We start from the raw sequence: 16,051 nt of genomic DNA, 5'->3' as shown, positions 1-16,051 counted from the left end.
TAAAATAAAAATTCCAGAATGTATTTATATTCTGTCTTTCTCAAACTGCTAGTCTAAGGTTGAGAGACTTTTCTGGGCATTTAGGCTGAAGCCATCTATGGTGATGTGTCTCCAGGGGGGGCTAGTGTAAAATGCTCTGGGTGGAGGCTGACCTGGGGAGTTCCGGTGCACCCCCCTTCTCCTTCAAATCGCTTGCATGTGATTCGGAGTACCTATGGCGTTTTCAGCGTTTGAAATGGCAATCTGAATTAGCCAAAACACGGTTGAAACACAACTGCGTTTTGTGGCAAGCACAGCTGGCTCTTGACTTAGAGCAGGGTGCCTGTCACTCAGTGAGCTCCGCCCTCCGCAGCCCCGCCCCCACTTCCTCCTTCCTGAGCTTCTCCTCTGCCAAGCACGCACAAATCTCCAGGCTCATGAGTTTTTATTGACTTTCGTAGGTCACATGGGCCTGGTGCGATTGGCATTTACAGAGTGAACTTTAACACGACGATAACCTGTAATTCCACAGTCATTAGCCACCGCTGAGCTTCCTGCTTAGAGCTCTTTGGTAGTCACTTGGCTCTTCAGAATTCATCGAGCTAGATAATGAATATCATATCTGAAAAGCTTCTACTGCAGTAATCTGATTTTTCTGTGCTTTGTCCCCATGTGTAAGCAGACCTTCACGGGGACTGACACCCCATTTCTATTCACCAACAATGTGCCGCACCGGGGCAGCAACCGTCTTAACAAATCACAAAACTCATAAGCAATCTAGGATTGGGGCAGACACTCAGGTCTCCTCTAGTTTCCCTGCTCTGGATTAAATCGAAGTTAAACTTGTTAGTTCCTTTATCAATCACACCCAGAAGGGGCATACTTAGGGTTCCAGCTAACCTGTACACTCCCTCCTCCCTTGCACACTTAGGTAATAAGCCTCTCTGTACTGTGACTACTTCACTGCTTTCTACAAACAGCACTGAAGAGTCACTAGGCCATTTCTCACTTGTGCCTCACGCATAAGTGGATGCAAGCTGATGTTCCTTAAAGGCCAAGTTGGCGCTTACGGAGAGCAGAGAGATGGCCACTGTCCTCTTATTCTGTCCCTGCTGTCTACTAGCCTTGCTACTTCTCTTAAGTCTGCTTTCTTAGGACACAGCAGAGGGTAGCATTTATTCTTGCCCTCCAGTGTAGACCTGCCTCTCCTTTAGAGCAAGCCCAGAGCACTAGGCTCACGATTCATGCTGGAGGTGAACCTGTCCTTCTGGCTTGCAGGCTGAAGCTGGGAGACAGCCACCCACACTCCGGCACACCCTCTCCCTGTGTTTAACTTACCATTTCACCTATTGGCCTGGCCGTCCTCCCAAGGTCTCAGCCCACATTTAAAAAAAAAAAATCCTTTTCATCTTTTCTCAGCATAGTTGAGTTTATTTAAAAGAAAACACAAAATGAAAAAATAAAAAGCTAACAAACAAAAAACTCCCAAATTATTCTCTGAAGGGAGGGCCTCGGTGTGGAGGTGCTTTCCTCTGTGAGATAAGAGCACAGCTCACCGCCTCACACACGTCCCTTGTGGCCGACAAGCATGTGTGTAAACTGGCTAAGCAGGGTCAGAGACACAGTCAGCTTGTGACCACAGAGCAGGAAGCAGCCCACTGGCTCTCCCCAACGGGAGGCGCCCCAGGTCCGAGGGGCACATGCATTAAAGCGACATAGTACACTCTCATATTCAGCTAAAGCCAGCGGTGGGAGCCCGGCACACTGCTAGCACACTGGTCTCTTAGGGTGGCGTGGCTCTTACACCGGATCTGAGCAGATCTTCCAGGGTGTACTGAGTCAACACCCGTGACTAAGGTCAGTTTTCGTGAGAATTATTCGGACGTCAAATTTGACGCTTAGGGGATGGGAGGAGAATTTCCGTTTTTCTCCCACCACAGAATGAGCCGAATCAAAGCAGAGCTGGTTTGGGAGCCTCCACAGGCACAGTTCTACGTTCCTCATGTGGTAACTCACAAAACACTGGATAAGCAACACTGTACTAAAAGGAACTTAAGCCTGTCAGGTTAATTACACAATATTAGGTACGAAAACAAACAGTGCAACACAAAACATAGCTACATCATTATTTGCAGTAAATGTTAACTCTAAATAAGTGCAACCTGTCCACAAATGCTTGCTATAGAACTAATTAAAAAATAAAATTGGATGGATAAACATGAAAAAAAAATTCTCACCGAGAATTTTTTTTTTAAATATCAGCACTCATTTAGAGTTCGGGATTTGTGAAAGAAAAGCTTTAAAAGGAGCAAACCTGATTGGCTGTGGCTGTTGCTGCGAAGGGGACACTTGTTGCAGGAGTTGTTGCTGCAGAGACAGTGGCGGACGTAGCGCTGTGCATCATGGGTACTTTCAGGAGGGGAACCATGGGAGCAATGAACAGGAGGGTGTAGCATTATGGTAATAGAAGTGGTATTTGGCATGGTGAATATCAGAGCAGCAAGCCATCATGGGTTAACCAGCAGATGGCATGCGATCACAGTGCAAAGCAAGGGAGCATGGGAGAGAAATAAAAAGGGAAAATAGCTTATTACAAGTACAGTTAAAGGAAGTTCTCAAACACAATCAGTGATTCCCAGAGAGCCCAAAGCGCATTGCTTTGATCAAAACAGAGCTATTCCCAATTCAGAGGATGACATCATGACCATAGCTACAGCTGCTTCTCAATACATGATAGGTAATACCCAATGAACCAAGTGGACTGATCATAAATTCCAAAACGTCACAGGCTCAGAGGGCCTAATTTAGAATAGGATGAACTTTGGAATCAATTGTGATTAAACCAAAAACCATTTTTCTCTTAAATTTGGAAGCATATCTGTAAGGTGGATTTCAGTGGCTCCATGTTTTACTTTGGTCACTAAAAAGTGAGGCAAGAGAAATGGCTTTGGTGTAAATTCTAGAGCAGTTACTACGAAGTAACCAGATCCATTTTTGCCAGTGTTGACTTTCTGAATTTGTAAGGGAGATGGATCAGCTGCCCTGAAGACAGACTTGTGTGCCAAGGTCCTGAATTCGAGAGAAGACCCCGCGGTTAAAATTCCCCATCTAAGGGAATGCATGTGGAGGCACAAAAATAAGCAAAGCAAAAACAATACTAAAAAAACCAAAGCCATTAAAAATAAGTCTGCCCTCTAAAAAGAGAAGTAAGTAGCGTAGTTCAGGCACTTGGTCTCAAAACACATCCAAGTATAATTGTTTTCCAAAAATAAATACTTCTGGGAAACTCTGATAACTCTAACACACAGCAAAGAGGAGGTAAAGGCACACACCACTATGAAACTTTAAAACACTGATGAAATTAGCCTGCCTCTGCTTGCTTCATGCTAAACCAGATAAACTATAAAGAGAAACAACACAAATCATTTTTTTTTAAAAAAAGCACACTTGCACTTGTGGTTTCACATCTCTGTGGTGATCGTTCTAGCATTAAGAGGTCACATTAAAAAACCATCACTCTCTTAAATACACAAGCATAGTTTACACGTTAACTCTAAAGCTATTAAGCCTTCAGATCTACTTCCTAAAGTATTCTCTACTGTCTCTGAAATACATGTCAAACAGTGAAGGCATTGCACATCATATAAAAGACAAATAAAAAAAGGTTGGAACCTACCAATACTGGTAGCGGGTGTCATGCACAAAACTGACCCTGAAGTCATGCAATGGGGGGAGGGAAAGGTGAATAAAAGGGAAAGAAACAGGTTAGCGGTTTAGAGTTAACATTCAGAGTGAGATCGAAGCACAAGGAGGTTAGTTTACACAGTTCTTAGGGCCGTTCACATCGTCAGTATTAGCAGAGAGATCCAACTTACTTAAAGCCAATAAGATTCCAAGCCCCACTCTCCGAGTACTTGAGTACTCTCCCCTTCTACTCTAGGCCAACATGATCCTAAGGAGGATGGCATGTGATGATGCAACTGTGTCCTTCTCTGAAGACCTCAAAGGATTTTACACACATGATCAAGTTAACCCTGTCAGGTGGAGAGTAGGTATTTTACAGATGAAAAAATCTGAGGCACAGTAACCCCTCCAAGGTCAAGTGCAGTGTGAGCCAAGGACATGGCCTGAGGTAGAGTCCTGTGCTAAATCCAGGCCAGAGCTGATGCTCGCCAGAGTGCGCTACACCCCGGAGTGCGGTGAAATGTGTGTTGTGTCGATAGAAATGTGAAAAGAAGAACAGTGAGTTGAGATTTCACATCCTCTAAATCAAAGCCCTTGCCGCGGATGGCAGGGGTCTCTTGAGCCACAACTTGGGTGCTAGGAATGTAGATGGAAGCTTCTGAATGGACTTGCTGCCTAGGTCTGTCTGGGATCTGTTCTGGCTAGGAGACTCTCTGTGACAAAGGGGTGGCATATGGCAGTGAAGTCTAAGTACCACATATGTAATTGTGGAGAACTGGAACCACACTAGGACCCTGGTGAGAGATTTTGATCATGGCCACTTCAAGGAGGCTTCCGAGGGATCGAAGAGTTAGGGAGTGTTGGTTGGTGTCTGGGTTAGTGGGAGAAGGGAATCCAATGTCACTGCTTCTTTGGGAAGAACTCTGTTACTTGTGAATGGTCTTAATGATGTACATGTGTCACGGAATTCTGACTGAACAGCAATCAAAGTCAGGAGGGCGGGAGGATGTGTTGGGAGCTCTGTTCCTCAGAATGTAAATGAAGGCAATATAAGGATTCTTAGAAACTCAGGGTCATGAAGGTGTGGTTTCAGGACTACCTGCTGAGATGTTAGATGTAAATCTAGAAACTAAATATCTTCACTCACGTTCATAAGAACCTCCTTGCCTGACCTACATTTTGACCAGGCATCACTGATTTGGGAAACAACTATCCAAGCGGACTACTTCTAGTCTGTCTGTCTGTCTGTCTGTCTGTCTGTCTGTCTGTCTCTCTCTCTCTCTCTCTCTCTCTCTCTCAGTACATCCACCTTGGCACACACTCCGAGACACACACAGATGTGCTTACACGAAACTCACATGCAGCTCGCACGCTCTCTTCCTCCATCCCCCTCTCTCTACTTTCATAAACATAGAAAGTTCCCTGTGCCACGCTTTCAATCCCTTGCTCTCGTCTGCCCTTCAGTCCTTCAATCCTCTTCTAGCTGGTTTTATTCTTGCTCAGATCCACAGAACATGGTTACACCTTCATCCTCAGTTTCCGGGACATTTTGGCACTTGCCTACACTTTGCACACTAAGTCACTTTCTTTCTTTGATTTCTTAAAACATGCACGTGCGTGCAAACACACACACACACACACACACACACACTTCTAAAAGCTTCTGCTGAATTCTCTCTAATATTTATATGTGCTGGAGTTTCTAGAGCCTGCCTGGGTCCTCTTTATTTAATTTTTTTTCCTGCTCAGTGGATCTTCTATGAGCGTTTCAGGCCATCCATTCCCAAACTCTCAGTGATCCCATGGCTTCCATGTTTTGTGCCCTGCCAGACTGAAAGCCTCTCCACCTAACTATTCCCCTGACCTCCCCTCTCCTCCACGAGACTCTCCGGTGGAACACGCTAAGCTGTGTTCTTTCCCACCTGGTCTCCTCCGCATGGGGAAACCATGCAACCAATGCCATCGCAGTGTGACCTTTAGCCTCGGTTGTTGCGAGATGCTGCTGTTTCCTCGTGGTCGTCCCAGGTCCGTCTCCCTGCTGAGCCAGCACGTGGCTGCTTCTGAGCCGCCGAGGGCCTGTCTGCCTAGCCATGACTTCTGCTGCTCTGCAAGTTCCCATCCCAACACTGCTACTATCAGCTCTGCCATAGCATCCCGTCGGGCCCTCCTGCTCCTCTCTGCTCCAGACTCCACTCTGCTGGCACAGTCACTTCGAGTCTGGGAAGGCTTTGCTGCTTTGAGGATGGAGGCTCTTCTAGCCCAGGCCCTGACTGCCTCCCCACCTCAGCACTCCTCCCTGGTACCGAGGTCCGTCTGGATGGGCCTTCATTACTTTCAACTGAATACTTTAGACTTTTAATCTAATTTTGGGCTCCCCTGCCCCTGATCTAGAATACTCTTTAGTCACTTCTTTCTTTCCTCAGGTGTCAAAGTCTGAGCCATTTCTTCAGAAAATCATCTCATCTTAGTTTCCCCATCTCCCCCATCACCCAAGCCAGTTTCTGTTTCTGTTTCGTTTTAATTATTTGAACTCTTTGCCTTTTCATTCATACTACTCTAAATTTTATTAACCTATTTATATGAGTGCTTAGCATCTTTCTCATTCTGCTGTGGTCTCAAAAAGGCAGAGATCCCATTTAACTAGATGCACAAGGCACTTCGGATTACCCCTCTTCGTGGGTCAGTGTTCCAGCCCACTGTAAAAAGCACTTTGGGGGAAACTTACTCCTGAAAATTATTAAAGGGTCTAGATTGTAAAATATTCCACTTTAGAGTTAACTGTGTTAGGCTTCAAAGTCACTGCTGAAAAATCCCCCTTTATTCTTACTGTGTTCTATAGTGAACAGGTTTTCTCAAGGGCTTCCTGGGTTACACTAGTGAAATACACAAGGGGAGTCAACCATCAGAAACTGTCCCTGCAGCCACAGAGAGCAGTGTGTTGCTCTGGCTTGTGTCCTGGATGTGGGAAGTGCTTGACCACGTGACTTCACTGGGCCCCTCTGTGCCGGCCAAGAGTGATTTGAACATGGGGCGTACGGAGCTTAGGACACGTAGATTGCTCTCTTAATGCCAGATCCTGGTTCTGCTCTGCTTTCCAAGCCATGTCTCCACCTTTCACCTAGTTCCACCCTCTGCTCTTCCCACAAATCCTATGAGTAATGTATACTATTGCTACAGGGAATGGTGCTCTATTCTTCAAACTTACTCTTGTCATACCTGCCCAGTATGTTCTTCCCCTAACGGTGCAATCTTACTCCCCTTTAAAGTTGTTAGCAAATTGTCCTGCTTTGGAAAATATCCCTGCTCTGTACTGTTCATGCCTGCATCTGTTGAAGATGAACACCTTGCCTCTCACGCCTCCACCTAGCCCATCCTTCATGCTGTGGACTCTGGTTTTTACCCAGCTCTGGGACCCTTTACCTTTTCATAGCATGTCTGCAACTCAGACCATAGCACATGCTTCAGGAATGCTCACTGCACCAAATAGAGACCATACGTTTCCCCTGAAGGTGAACAGATCTTTTTCAAGTGTATGAGAAACTATGAAACATTTATGGTTTCTCTTACGCGGAAATGTCTGGCCTAGAGCCTCCCATAGGCACTTCTAACATAATGAAGTATTTTAAGGGAGGACTCTGCACTGCCTTTTCTCTGACCTGGTCAACGTTTCACTGGGATGCCGGTGCTCTCTAAGTAAGCATCTCAGACGTTTGCTTCCTTCCTCCATTGCACAAGTACTTCACCCCGAGCGTCTGTGAGCCAGAACTAGGTGGGTGGTGCTTAGGTGTGTGCGTGCCATTTTGTAGTGTAAACACAGCCTCAGTTTTTCCATCTGCAAAATGCAAACAACTTCTCGCCACTGACAGAACTGTGCCATCTTGAAGAACAATGACAGCGTGTGCAAGAATACTTAAGAGTCATTCAGAATAGACTTGTCACAGAGATGCCCAAAGCTATTTATCACACGGCTGTTTCTGAGACCATGCGTGATTTTGCCACTTTCCTATCATAGCAAGGGAAATGTATAAACTTCTTAGTTAAAATAACCTCTATAATTGTTTTTGTTTTAAAGAAAGAAACAAGAGAGGAGAATTCCACCCACCATGGTTGTAGAGAATAATCCCATATCCTGTGCCTTACATTGAAATCTTAAAGCCTAGAGGCAGATTGCCTAAGATCCAAATTCACATTGCGTCAGTGGGAGGATTTCAGTACATATAAAAGTTTAGCTATGCCTGGCCTTCCACTGCAGGGAACCGTCCAAGAAGACACACACAAAAAATGCTTTTGATCTGTATGTATGAAAACTGCTTATGTAAAACATTAACAGAAAGATTTAAAAAAATGTTCATTGAAAATAGTGGGTTAACCATCTGCTAAAAATCACCACACAGTGTCATCACCTGATCTGCAGAGGTTTAAAAGCAGCCAGGGTAAATAATTACTATCGCTGTCACCTTTTACATAATGTTGGAAACATTGTTTATAAGCAAGATTCCCTGAAGCAAACAAACAAGAAAGCCTACCACAATCATGGAGATTTTTCTGTCGATGTAATTGGGTGAGAGCTTATGCTAAAATTATTTTAATAAAATATTTTCTATCACTTCAGAGAAGTGTAGTGAATTTGTTGGAAGTTCAAATACCACTCCAGTACACAAAATTCACATGGTTATCCACTGTGATCTTTATAGCATATAGCAAATACGCTACAAGCACTTGTAATTCACAGAACTAACCAGGCTACCTACCGTCCACCTTTAAGCTTCCAAAGGCTACAGAAAGTTGCCAACACAGTTGAACTGTTCCAGGGGAATCCACCAGAGGGCGGACAGACACAGCCCAGCTAACAGGGACTATTTATCATTACCCATCCACAGCACTGGGCTATTGCTTAAGCTAGGCTATTCACCCTCGATTTGCAAACACTTAAGGGCGTCTCTACAGAATCTTAGAGTGGGGACACTTTTGATGAATTAGTCAACCAGTCCATACTGGATTGGGGTATTGCACATGCTGTAAAGGGAGGGCCTCACTGGGATTCCCAGGAGACGGTATCGTCTGTATTACCCACTCTTCAGAAACAGACTTGCCTTTCAGAGTTTTCCATTCGGCATTTTTTTCTGTCTCTTAAAGTATATAATGGCCACAAAGTCTACAATGAGACACTTGTAGTAACCACACAGGATCCTCAGGGTGAGCTGACCTTCTGGTAATTATGTTATTTCAGGTGTGTTACAATCACAAATACGGCTAAGCTAAGAAGACAGCATGGAATGCCATTAATTTAGGTTTCAGTGGGGTAAGATATGAAAGTATTTTAAATATAGATTGAGAACTCATGAACTTTCTGACAGTGCATTTCTATTAATATATATATATATATATATATATAGTTTATTGGTTACTAATTCATTTAAAATACTAATTCAGATAGTTTACCTTTCATTTACAGTTTTTATACAAAGACTGTTACTAGAATAAACTCCAACCCTAATGCTCATAGGTATGGACTCTAAGATTAATATATCTAATCACATTGATTAATGACAGTGTCTCCTTGATGTGATGGGACAAGGAATACGGGCTTGGAAAAACTCAGTGGATGCTCTTTCCAACAAGGTTCCAGTCACCTGTTTCTAACAGAGACTAAAAGGTAAAGTTGGTCAAGTGAAGATGACCACGTCTGTAAGAGTGAGTGAGTGAGTGTGTGTGTGTGTGCATGTGGCCGTGTCTGCAGTCTCTGAACTGGAACTGGGTAAAATATTGCGGGGGAATCGAGTTAGAATGGCTAAGTGTTACATTGTTTTTCTTTACCTGAATGGATTTTTCATGCCACTTCAAAAACAAAACCCCATTTTAATCTGGTTTGGGGGGAAGTCTGTAGACTCTGTTTTGGGGCCAGTGGAGGTGGTGTAATGTTATGTAAATGGAACTGGGCACTGGAACAGCAGCCTGGTGTTTATGTCAGCTCTGCCACCTTGGAAAGTCACTTCTCATTATCCTGGGGGCCTCAGTTTTCTCATTTGTAAAACAGTCCACTAGATGAGGAATTCATGAAGACCCTTCTGCCCATGAGACCCCGTGGTAAACAGACGGTCTCCAGCGATTGGTAGGCTAAGGGACAGTAGCCCCTCCTCTTATCACTCATTGGCTTAGAACGGAGGACAAGCACTCCAGATAGCTGTGAACTTGGTGAGAGTGGAGAAGGATGAAGAGAGAGAGAATGGATATAAAATACGAGCAGAAGATTGCTTTCATTTGAGTAGCCTTAGACTTTTTAGTGCTCTGAACAGAAGCAGGGAAAAAAACGGTTAGTATTTACTGGAATTTATATTTTTAGGTCATTGAGTGTTAAGGACAAATTTCAATTATCTCATATTAAAAAAAAATCTTGCTTGCATAAACTATTTTTGGGGGCCTGCGTAAATAGAAGAGACCCAAAGCTTTAACCGCTCCCTGTCTCTCAAGCTAAATCCCACCAAACCCTTTGCTTTAGAAGGCTAACTACCTTTAGCTCTCAAAGCAAGGTCAACAGGTTTAGGTAGCCAGGGCTGTGGTGGGCCAGGCTGTATTCGCACCTTCTAAATGCAAACTAGATGCCTTGACCAAACAGCTTAAAGAGATGAGAAGAAAGCACATGACTGGAAGGGCACAGGACACAGACACGGAGAGCACGTACCTGTGGGGATGAACGCCGTGTGTTGCTGCAGCTGCGCACTGGTCAGAGCCTGCTGGTAGTGCAAGACGCTGGGGTTGAAGACCGTGCTGGCCCCGTTGCTTTTTTCAAGTGCTTGTCTCTTTGGTAAAGGGTGGAGAGCACCAGGAGGGAAGGCCTGAAAGCGAAGAATTCGATAAGATGTGTCCAACTTAAAGCAAGCTTGCATTCCACGTCCACAGAGATCATCAACTGCAACATTCTTTTTTTTTCTTTTCTTTCTTTCTTTAAAAAAAAAAATGACAGCTAAAGAGATGCCTCTGCCATGCACCTTAATTTAAACAGCGGCAATGTCGAATGAGTGAGAATTTGTTATTGAGAGCGGAAGCATGAATTCTGTAACCCAAAAAGAGTAGCATCTCAACTAAGGGAAAGAAAAACTATCAAGCAACAACAATGGAAAAAAATGGCTTCAGCTTTTTTTTTTTTTTTAAATAAAAACAGGTTAAACTACACTAAGGGGGAAAAAGGAGCATTTGCGTTATTATTAATATCTATTCTTTAACTGAATGGCAGTTTCTTGAATTTAAAGGTTAATAAGAATTACAATGAGCATTTTTTTCTGAGCCACATAATTTAAATTTGCTTCACTCTTTGGAAAAGTTATTAAAATTTTGTTAGATTCAATATTTATTTCCCAGATTACATATGCAAATGAGATGACTAAACACCTTATTGAATTCATCCATTTTAAAATTAATAATAATGATTGGCTGCAACCAGTATTTTTACATACAAATCTCAGCTGGTTCTCTGAAAAGCTACATGCAAAGCGAAAGGTGAAAGGTCAAAGTACCAGGTCTACAGTTGCTTCGAGAGGTCGCTTCAGTGCTTTGGCAGTCGACTGAGTCTTTTAATAACAGGCAGCGAGCACATGATGGCAGTGGGCCAATGGGATTCAAGCGAATTAACATACAGGTAAACAGCAAGCAGAGGTGCATCATGGGAACGGCATTGCATTGTGGATAGGTGAGAAGGAAAAAAATATTCTGAATGCAATATACAACGTACAAAACACTAGGCATGCACAACAACAAAAATGTTCTCTAAAGAAATGAATATTACACCTTAAATTAGTATCGAAGCAAAAAATGCATCTACTATACCTTAGTTAAAAGCATATAAGAGAGTAAAATATAGATGTTTGAAATTCAGGAAAGTTAATTAAAACAGCAGCTTGCATACACACCATAAGCACTTTTTTATATTGCTTCGGGGGGGGGGAGGGGGATGCAAAACTTTTAAGGTCCATAGGGCTGAAGAACATCTGATAAGTTAGTTCCGATATAAAATAATGAAGAAATCAAGTACATTCCAATTTGAAAAAAAAAAAAAAACTTCATTTAGCTCTGTTTTGATTCAGATTAACCTAACAAAATGAAGTGGCAAACTGAGACAAAAAAAAAATTCAGGCAAAAAATATTCAAACACAAGGTTATTTATGCAAAAAAACGGTTTGGGTTTGGGTTTGGGTCGTTATTTTTTGGCTGAATCACATGGGAAATTGCCTCAGTTCCTGTCTTCATTCTGCTAGGGTGGGTCTCAGCATGTGCGTGAACATCCCAGACCTTGGACAATTTGAATTTAAACAGGAACTTCCCCAGTGTTTCACTTTTACTGTGCTTCATTTCAAAATACTAACTTATCATCCGTTCTGTTTCTACTCCATTTGAAATTATAATGTATTTCAAACAACTTACCAGATTATAAACTAAGAATGTAGCCTCTACAAAAGGCATGTCACGTCGTTGGGTATTACAGGGGTTTCTCTTTGGTAATACTATCGGTACTTTTAGCTACGATCAGGGGTTAACCGGTTGATTGGCAAGTGGGACTTTTTCTAGAACAAGCAGCTAAAATAGCAGGGAACTGCCTTCAGACAAGCAGAGCGCTGCCTTCAACTTACACCAGTACTTCTGGGAAGATGGTTTCATTTAAACAACCAAGAGTATTGGCTATGGATTGATTTAGACCTCAATGGAAAAAAAATTCTCCTCTTTCTGGTTGTTAACAGGTAGAACAATTCTAGGAGAGGATTCTGGGAAAGTAAGGAGGTCCAGGAAGCAGCTCCAATGCGCACGGGAACAATGGCCATCCCCCTTTATGGTGAGAACAATAGGTAAATCCCCAAGGTTTGTCTGAGAGAATTCAGTCTGAAGGTCTGTGGGAGAATGGTGGTCTTTGAAAGGAAGGGAGATGGAGCTTTCCCCTCAAGACAGGAACAATTAATGATGTTTTCCTTGGCAAAGGTAGAGTTGCCCATCATTCCATGACTCAGGATAAAAAAACAAAAACAAAAACAAATGTGAGAGAAAGCTTAGGAGCTGTGGAACTTGGAGAAAGAGACTAGAAATAAGGTGGAAAGAGCTGTAGGCAGAGAATCCCCAACAGGGAAGAGAATATGTTCTAGAAAGCAATTTGGATAAAGTTGATCGAATACTGGGGACTGATAAAAAAAAAAACCCAAAAGGAATATTAAAAATCAAAACAGCCCAAACTCTTAGAGATTTCTTTTTGCTTTGTTTTTGAGACAAAGCCTCACTTTTTAGCCCAGATTGGCCTTGAACTCACAGTAATTCTCCTGCATCAGCCCCCCAGAATGCCAGGACTACAAGCATGGACCACAGTGCCGAGCAACTCCTGGATATTATTAAATATAAATCCAATGAACTTCCACGACTTAATTCTGGTTATCTCTCCTTCCTGTGAGGTTTCACAATGTTAACCGACGCAGGGTTGGCTTGATTTCATTGACTGATGTGTGTACACCTCTACACATGTGGGGCCATCAGAGAATGACTTGTGGGAGACAGTCATCCTCCCACTATGTGGATCCCGGGGATTGACCTCGGGTCATCAGGCAGTAACTGACTGCTTACTGCACCCTCCCGTGGGCCCTCCCAGGCTTGCTGTGGTTTCCGAGCTTCACTAATCTTAGTTCACTGAGGACTCCATGGCTACTCTCACAGACCACTGGGAATGCTCATCAGCTGGCAGAGCCCGAAATCATTCTCTCCTTAACTTTCAGTCTCCAGTTTCCTACTTTCCCAGCCTTTGGGATTTAGGAAACAAATTTCCTAGTGGACGGGTCTTTTTTTGACTTCCATTAAGGCTGGTACACAGGAACACAATTTTGATGCAACAGAGCATCCTTTAGTGAGTTTTCCAAGCAGAATAAGTACCGTTTAATATTTCTTTTTATGGCAGTCTTTTGGATGTTTAATAGTCTGTGTTTATTTTTCTTTTAGGTTGTTAACACCTGATTTTTACACTTTAGAGTAACTTAGGACCTGATGTAAAGTAAGAATTGTGACATTTCTCCCTTTTCCACTGCACAGTATATTTCTTTTATTAGATGCAATTTTCTTCTAAGATGCATTGAGGTTTTGAAATATGAAGGGTTTCATACATTTTAAGGCTTTATACAATGTGCATAAAGCACACACATAGACAATCATGTCACCACAGGCTTGCTGGCATACAGCTACGGACCCAGGTGAGAATGTCTGTTCACCTTCAGGCTCAGATCTCACCTCAGGGATAGAGCAGTCCCGGGTGTGTTAGGAGCCTGTTTGGCACCAGTGCAAGAAAGGGCAATTTAACCAGAACCCCACTGCATGCCAGACACTTGGTCTCTTTTCTTGCTGGCCTTGTCTCTCTTACTGATCCTCTATGGTCTAGGTCTGAATGGATAGACACCAGTGATAAGACTTTATGAGAGGTTGAGATTTCTTTTTCAGAGTCAAGGCACCATCACACTACAGGTCAAGGTGAGAACAATTGTCCAGGCCAGCATCAGAGGTGGGGATGGAGGAGGTCGGGAGAGCCGGGGGCAACAATCAGAAGTGCCGGCTCACCGGTCCTAAAATGAGGCAGACAGAAGTGTGGGCTTGGAGTTCCAGTGACTGTTTTCCAGAACCACTGAAACTTATCTGGCGACCGGCAGCTTGTCCCGTTACCAGTTCTTTCCATTGCCATCCATCTTGGTTTATGTGAACAAAGACTACACATGAAGACCAAATACCCTTTGTGTTAAAACTAGCAAAGGGCACCTCTGACAAGCTTACTCTTAGGTCTGGAAAATTCTCGTGAGAGAGATGCTCATATTTTAAGAGGTATTATGAAAGAATAAGGCTCAAATGGAGATAAATGCCTCTTCTTTTCAAGAGTCGGAGCTTTAAATTCCTTCTTAATGCCTGACTATTTAAAATCAGGGGGAAGATCCCTGGACAATAATAAGAACCTACACCATGGAAGCGCTCTGTCTTCGGCTAAGGAAGTCTGGAGAATGGAAGGTTAGCATTTTCAGCTGCACCCAGCTCTCCATTTGTCCTCTAAATAAGGAAATAGAATAATAGACTTTCTGCACTGTTCTGGATAATCTTGCCTGTAAGGTTCATCAAACTATACCAAGGCTGGTTTCAAATGAGCCCTTCACATTAACTGGAAAGATGTGACAGATTCAGCAATCTTCCCATCACTGTCACAGAGGCGCTGGCATTGTTCTGAAACTACATTGCTTTCGGTTGCCTCCAAAGATGCTTCGAAATCCTGTGACTGCTCAGCACTCCAAATTTGGGCACAGTGTAACAATCCAAGAAGCTATGGTAACTGACTCTCGCAGCATCTACTGCAGCAACCTTCCTGCATTCTGATGAGCTGACGTGAGATTGTGGAGGAGGGCCTCTGGCAGAGCTCAGCTGTGGCTTCACACTGTGGGGCTTTGGGTAAATGGACACTTCTGCTCATATCTCCACCACCCTGAGTCGCCTACCACTGACACAGATTCGGCACACTGCCCCTTCAGGACTGGATTTGGTATTGGCCGTGTGTATTGGAACTCCGACTTCTAGGACGACGTATAACCACAGCATGACAAGGTGGGGCTGAGTTTGATAGTCACGGTGACTACCCTGTTTTTAATCTTCACAGGTATTTGAGTGAGAGGGACAAATGTTTCCAGATTCAGTGTCTCAAGCTGGGCCACGGTGGCCCAGGGTAATCTGCTTCTGTCACTTTGACCATAGAGATGTAGCCACCAAGACAATGGCAGTGATCCACCCCCACTTTTAATCAGAGCCTCTGTTGAAACATTGTTTCCTTTCTCATCAGATGTAAGAATATATCCCTACAGATGGCTGTGTCATGGGGAGACGTTGGTCTCATAGAGTAGAAATGACAAGCCAAGGGGGGGGGAGGGAGAAAGGGGAGACAGACCTGGTAGCCGTCTCCAACATTCCCAAGCCCTGTCTTTCTCTCTTCTGTGAAGGTGTTACATGATGCAGAAAAAGTCAACTGGCCAGTTAAGCTACTGTCTCAATAGCAGAGTCCTGGTTAGGCCAGGGAGTACCCTAAGTCCCTGGTGTGGCTTATACAATGAATGCCGTCTGGGAACCTGACCTTGCTGGCCAAGAAGCAACACAAAGAGCAGTAAATTGGGGCTGGTCTGAAAAACTAACCACAGAGAAGACTCTCACCAAATAAGAGATTCACTAAGTAGATGGAAACTGAGTCCTCTACACTCACAGACTTAAAGGGCTCATTTTCTCTAAAGATAATTCATTTTCATATAGGTTGAATTATTTATGTGTTTTTATCTTTGCATCCCTCCACTTTGTTCCCAAATATACTCAGGTTTAGGGTTTCCACTTCCACTAAACCCTTCGTTGG

General features: G+C 43.5%; 1 protein-coding gene across 9 annotated transcripts in view; it reads right to left on the bottom strand.

Annotated features, from left to right (window-relative positions):
* Nucleotides 1–16,051, bottom strand: part of Mbnl2 (muscleblind like splicing regulator 2) — a 154,159-nt gene that overhangs the window by 23,813 nt on the left and 114,295 nt on the right. For 3 of the 9 annotated variants that reach the window (XM_021181445.2, XM_029468935.1, XM_029468934.1), the window contains exons 6-9: nt 11,178–11,231; nt 10,346–10,499; nt 3,656–3,691; nt 2,294–2,388 (exon numbers count right to left, since the gene is read on the bottom strand). In XM_021181445.2, coding sequence (XP_021037104.1) covers nt 2,294–2,388; nt 3,656–3,691; nt 10,346–10,499; nt 11,178–11,231 — 339 coding nt within the window. The remainder of the gene's footprint in view (nt 1–2,293; nt 2,389–3,655; nt 3,692–10,345; nt 10,500–11,177; nt 11,232–16,051) is intronic. The other 6 variants (XM_021181449.1, XM_029468936.1, XM_021181450.2 and 3 more) reach the window with 5 other exon arrangements.

The sequence above is a fragment of the Mus caroli genome, chromosome 14 (genome assembly GCF_900094665.2).
Source record: "Mus caroli chromosome 14, CAROLI_EIJ_v1.1, whole genome shotgun sequence".
Lineage (NCBI taxonomy): Eukaryota > Metazoa > Chordata > Mammalia > Rodentia > Muridae > Mus > Mus caroli.
The sequence above is the reverse complement of the archived record's forward strand: the minus strand, read 5'-3'. Positions and strand labels throughout refer to the sequence as shown.